Source organism: Ursus maritimus (genome assembly GCF_017311325.1).
Source record: "Ursus maritimus isolate PB19 chromosome X unlocalized genomic scaffold, ASM1731132v1 scaffold_X1, whole genome shotgun sequence".
NCBI lineage: Eukaryota > Metazoa > Chordata > Mammalia > Carnivora > Ursidae > Ursus > Ursus maritimus.
The window spans coordinates 8235501-8241500 of NW_024423319.1; the positions used below are offsets into that span (position 1 = coordinate 8235501).

At 45.5% G+C, this 6000-nt stretch overlaps 1 protein-coding gene across 1 annotated transcript in view; it reads left to right on the forward strand.

Moving 5' to 3' along the window:
* PABIR3 (PABIR family member 3) overlaps positions 1-6000 on the forward strand; it is a 74990-nt gene extending 68990 nt beyond the window's left edge. The window contains exon 11 of the mRNA XM_040627514.1: positions 5653-6000. Within this exon, the coding sequence (XP_040483448.1) occupies positions 5653-5670 (18 nt within the window). The 3' untranslated portion in view covers positions 5671-6000. The remainder of the gene's footprint in view (positions 1-5652) is intronic.

The following is a 6000-nucleotide window of genomic DNA, read 5'->3' on the forward strand; positions in this document are numbered from 1 at the left end:
TCTGAGGAGGGAGAGCTGTTGGCTGGGTGACAGGATTTATTTAGAAAGCAACTTTTCACTTGTCCTTTTGTGTTGTAGCTTTTTCTTTCTTTTTTCTTTTCTTTCTTTCTTTTTTTTTTTTTTTTTTGCTTTCGCTTTATGGACGTGTAATCAACAACTAATTTGTATATATTCAAGGTATACAATGTGATGTGCCTTTTGAATTTTGAGCCATGTGAATGTATTACTTACTGAGGGACTAAAGTAACTAACTAAAAAATTATACATAAGCATATATCTATCTATGTATAATTTGGAGCTCTCTTCTAGATATTAAATCATTCAAATAAAAGCACAACAAAAACTCCCACTGGAGAGTTTGCTTCAGGCCAGTCAGTTTGCCAGGGTAATGGGTGGGAATTTGGCCGCGATGAAATTGACCGTGTGTCAAAATAATTGCTGAGCCTGGGTGACGGGTAGCTGGCGGTCCATTTTCATCTGCAACATGAAATCGCCACTTTAGTAGGGCAAAAATGCTCACGTCGCAGCCATTTCATGCAGTTTAAGCTAATGGTGTTCTCATTATTTTTGTAAATTTTCCATAATATAAAAGTTTTCAAAGAAAGGAAAACAGATGAGCTCCCACCAGGCTCTTGCTGGGAATATTCATGTTCTTTCTCTTCCCGGCTCTTGTATCTTGTAATTGAGTGGAAATTCCCATTCCCCCATCGCTTTCTGAAACAGCAGTACTGCCTCCCTGATTCCCTTTATTCCAGGACCTGGTACTATTCTCAGGATTTTTCCTGTTAACAACAACCTCTCCCTACCCTGATGTGTGTTAATTGGGTACCACCTTATCCTTACTGCTGGTAAAGCTCATCGTGTTCTCAAAAAATCACTTCTTTAGTGTCTTATGATCACTTGACGTTCTCTTCCTGCCTTGCAGTCTATTATTAGCCAACCCAACTCATCTGGGGCCATGCCCTTACCCAAGTTACGTATAGTTATCAATCTGGGGGCTGATGTCTCCAGGACATTCAGTATACAGCCCCGCCAAGTTCATCCTATGCCATCAGTAAGCACACTTGTGTTCAACCTTGCAGCCTTAAGTTGTTTTGCTTATGTCTGTGCTTCTTCTGTTACCTCGGAAGCTATGGTGACTTTGGCCTGGCCCCCAACACCTGCTAATCCGTGCCTTGTCGTCTGTCCTCAGGGGGCAGGTGGCTTCCCCTTGCTGCCTGCAGGCCTGGGCATCTTCCCTATGTCCCACAGTCTGTCCATCAGCCCTGCTTTCACAGCCCACCAGCACCCCAGCCCACCAGTTCCCCCAACTTGAAGCCTCCCCTTTACCTCCTCAGGAGACAGCCTCATCTGGCCCCCTTGCCCAGGCAGTCTGGGTTTAGCATACCTTCCCTGTGCTCTCGCAGCTTCCTTTATCACACTGAAATGTGCTGGCCTCTTTTTTTGTCCCGTCCGTCAGACTATGAGCTCCTGGGTTAAGGATCAAGACCATGTCTTACACTCCCTTGAATAGCTCACACGGAGCACAGCATCGGGCACATGGTTAAATGCTCAAAATAATCCTTTTTTACAATTTTAATGTGAAATACTTTCAATGTACAGGAAATTGTATGCAAAAATGGTAAAAAGAACTTTTGCATGCCCTTTATCAAGATTCATCTGTTGTTGGCATCTTGTTATATTGACCATTCTCCCTATACACACACACACACACACACACACACATTTTTGCGTGTGAAGCACTCGAGAGTGAATTGCAGACATCATATTCCTTTGCCCCCTATACTTCAATATGTATTTCCTAAGAACAAGGACATTCTATTAGATAAACACAGTAAAGTTGGCAAATTCAGGAAATATAACACTGACACACCATCCTATTATATCATCTACAGGTCATATTCCAATTGTGCTCATTGTCCCAAGAATGTCCTTCATAGCTATTTTTCTTCTGGTCCAATGTATTTGGTTGTTGTGTCTCTTGACTCTCTCAAGTGTCCTTCAATCTGGAACAGCCCCCAGCCTTTCTTTGTCTTTCGTGACATCAACCTTTTAGAAGAGTATGGGCCAGTTATTTTGTAGAATGTTCCCTAGTTGGGATTTGCCTGATGTGTCCTCATGATGAGAGGTTATACATTTCTGGCATGAGTAAAACATAAAAGGCCATCTGATGATTGTTGGTGATGTTAACTTTAATTAATTGGTTAAATGCCTCCATGTTTTTCCACCATAAAGATATGATTTTTCACGGGGCGCCTCGGTGGCTCAGTTGGTTAAGAGTCCAGCTCTTGATTTTTGGCTCAGGTCATGATCTCAGGGTCTTGAAATCAAGCCCCGCATCGGGCTCTGTGCTGGGCATGGAATCTGCTTGATTCTCTCTCTCCCTCTCCCTCTGCTCCTCTACCCCCCTCCCTGTCTAAAAAGAAAAAAGATACAACTTTTTTTTCCATACTTAATAACTAATGTATGAGGAGATACTTTGAGACTACATAAATAACATGTTTCTCATAAAACTTTCTAGTGTTAGGATCATTGACGACTCTTGCCTGAATCAGTTTTTACTATGGTGGTGGCTCATTTGTCCCACAGAAGGGATGTCTCCTTTGCTAGGACAGCAGCCTCTGGTTGGCTGCAAGAGTGAAGTCTAGGTGGAGACAAGCCGGCAGTGCTTGGAAACCTTAACCGAGGTCAGTTCTCCTCTAAGCCCCGCTGGCCTTTATCGGGACCCCAAATGGACTCCATGGACTTCCCAGGATGGTCTCCATCCTGAGGGCCCACAGCAGTGGCTTGCTAGTCGGCCCCATGCCTGCCTCCTCTTATTATTTTCCATCAAACTTGGGAGCATGGAAGGTAACAGTGGGGGGCATTCTTGCTTTCCGTTTTGACTTATTTGAAAAACATAAAACAGAACTCAGGATTCCACCCAACCTCTTCCGCCATTCTGGAGACCCACATTTTTAGGCACTGGGATCAAGGCATCATTTTCACGTGAATTCCTGTACAGAAAAGGAAAGTTGCCATGTCTACATGGAAGGCAGAGGGAAGTACACGGTAGAGCTATTTTTGTTTGGGGACTGTATTTGTTTCCTGGGGATTCCATAACCAATTACCACAAACGGGGTGGCATCACACACTAGAAATTCATTCTCTCACAGTTCCAGAAGCTAGAGTTTGAAATCAAGGTGTGGCAGGGGCATGCTCCCTCCGAAGCCTCTAGGGTAGGATCCTTCCTGGCCTGTCCCAGCTTCTGGGAGCCCTGGGTGTTTCCTGGCTTGTGGCTACATGGCTTCCGTCTCTGCCTCCATCCTCCTCTAGCTGTCTTCCCTCTGTGTCTGTGTGTGTCTTCACGTGACATTCTCTTGGTGTCTGTGTCTGCTTCCCATTTCCCTCTTCTTATAAGGACATCAGTCATATTGGATTAGGGCCCACCCTAATGACGTCATCTTAACTTGATTACATCTGCAAAGACCCTATTTCCATAAGGTCACATTCACAGGTACCCAGGGTTAGGGCTTCAACATATCTTTTTGGGGGACCTGATTCAACCCGTCACAAGAACCACATGTGAAATCCAACCCATTTGAGAACAGGAAGTGGAGTGCTGTTCACTGTGATGCTTCACCCGGTACCGTAGAGCTCTCCGTCCGTCCTGCTCACTTCGGTCTAGGTTGGCTTGCCAATATGTAAGCAAGGAGAGTGAGATAGGCAGAACATCCTCAGCCCCCTTGAACTAGAGTTTGGACATAATTTTCAAGTGATCGCGAGCTCGTCACGTGGCCATTACATAGAGGACAACAGTAGAGAACGATAACAGTGTGCAAGGCTCTGGCCCCTGCACTCCTTCCTAGAATTCTCATAATTATGATAGAAATAGATTTGTTACCTTTTGACAGATGGGGAGCGTGAGACCCAGAGAGATGAAGTGACTGATAGGAAATTTCACACAGGGCAGGATCATGTCTATGAAGCATAAAGCCTAGCCCCATGGCAGGCACTCAGTAAAGATTTGTTGCCTGAATGAGTGAATGAATGACTAAATCTGAGGCAGTATCTCTGATCTTCATTTTCTGGTCCATTCGTCTTTCCACCGTCCCTCACAAATGGCTGCAGACTGAGGTGTGGTCCCAAGACAATGGAGTATAGAAGTGATTGGGTCGATTTCAGATTCTTTTGCTATATTTAATAACCTTCTGAATTCTGTGGTAAAGAGCATGTCAGTCTAATGTTCTTTTCCCACTCCACTTCTGATAAACTGATCAAGACGCCATTTTGTCAAGATACTTAGGCACTGGCTTTAATTTTGCTTGAGCTACATAGTTGTCTAAAAATTATAAAATTTTGGGGGCACCTGGGTGGCTCAGTCGTTAAGCGTCTGCCTTCGGCTCAGGTCATGATCCCCATGTTCTGGGATGGAGCCCCGCATCGGGCTCCCTGCTCAGTGGGAAGCCTCCTTCTCCCTCTCCCGCTCCCCCTACTTGTGTTCCCTCTCTCGCTGCCTCTCTCTCTGTCAAATAAATAAATTAATTAATTTTAAAAAATAGGTAAGAGAAAGTCAGAGTTTTAAATAAATAAATAAGAATAAAAATTATAAATTTTTTTGTGTTTTAAAATATAAATTATAAAATTATATTTGCACTAAAGGCAGGCCTTAGCACATAGACAGTTTTTACTGAAACAATGTACCAAGGAAGTAAAGAATTCAGCATGTTACCCTCATATCTTTGAAACAGAATATCGATATTCCCTTACACCCATTTCTGAGTCTCCGTCAGCATCACTGAGGTAGCCAGGAAAGGTCCTTCAGCCTAGCCAACAAGGACTCGTTAACACGGTGCTAGACCCATATGCTCGGTCTGGGGTAGGGTGGGGGGAAGAGAAGGCAGCTTTTTCAAGGAGCTTCCGGTCTAGTGAACCACGTGGCATCCCCATGGGAAACCGTGAACAAAGAGAAGGTGACACTTGCTAAAGCACTTTTTAGGTGCCACTGGACAAACCCTGTAAGGCAGGTATTACCCCTATTTAACAAATGAACAGCCTGAGGAACAGAGAGGTTAAGACAACTTGCCCAAGATCACATGGCCAGTAAGTGGTAGAACTAGGATTTGAACCCTAAGAGAATAAGATGAGATGGCTTCAAGTCAAGCATTGGGTTGCCTGGGCCGGATGAGATGCACTCAAGAAGTTTCAGTGAGACGTGTGGAATCTAAGAAGGCCGAGTGGGGGCCTCTGGGAGATAGGGGGTGTCAGGAAACTGACAGCCAGCAGCAGGTGCTCCCACGCCAAACGCCCGTAGAACCTGCCATTACAGCCACCTCTTCCCACTGAAGGGCCCAGGCACGGCCCATCTCTTCCTCTGGTGTATTTGGGAAGGTGGGGAGGAGAAGCTGGGTGCCATTTCTCCCTTCAACTCAAACTGGGCCCTCCCTGAGGCTAGCTGAACTGTTTCTCTTCCAAGTGCCTGACCTCCTGGGGCCCTTTCTCAACCCGGAAGCACAGCTCCCTTTGAGCCGAGAGGAGCTTCTCATTCGAGAGCCGTGAGACCCCCACACCCCCCTGGCCTGCCCTCTCCCTCCTTTCCTACCCTTACGCTTCTGTTCACATCGAAGGCACGAAAGGAATTTAACGTGGTTCTGCTTTTTTTTACCATGGCAGGGAGAAGAGCTGGCCTAGTCAAAGAGAGAATCTTCCCGGTCTGCTCAAAGCATTGCGAAATAGCCTGGGTCTGACACATCAGATCTGTAGAGTAAAATAAAAGAAGGGTATGTTCCATCTTGGACTTCCCCCGTCCCCCCCCCCCGCCCCCGTGAAGAAAAGGAAAAGTTTCTTCTTAAGTCTGTAGTTCTAATTCTCAACAGTTATGGTGTTTGGGGGTGGGGAGGTGGGGTAGGGTTCTCTCAAAAGAAAAATGAGCTAAATGAAAGGTTTCATAGGCCACTTAAAAGAAATGCAGAGGGACGCCTGGGTGGCTCAGTAGGTGAAGTGTCTGCCTTCCGCTCAGGC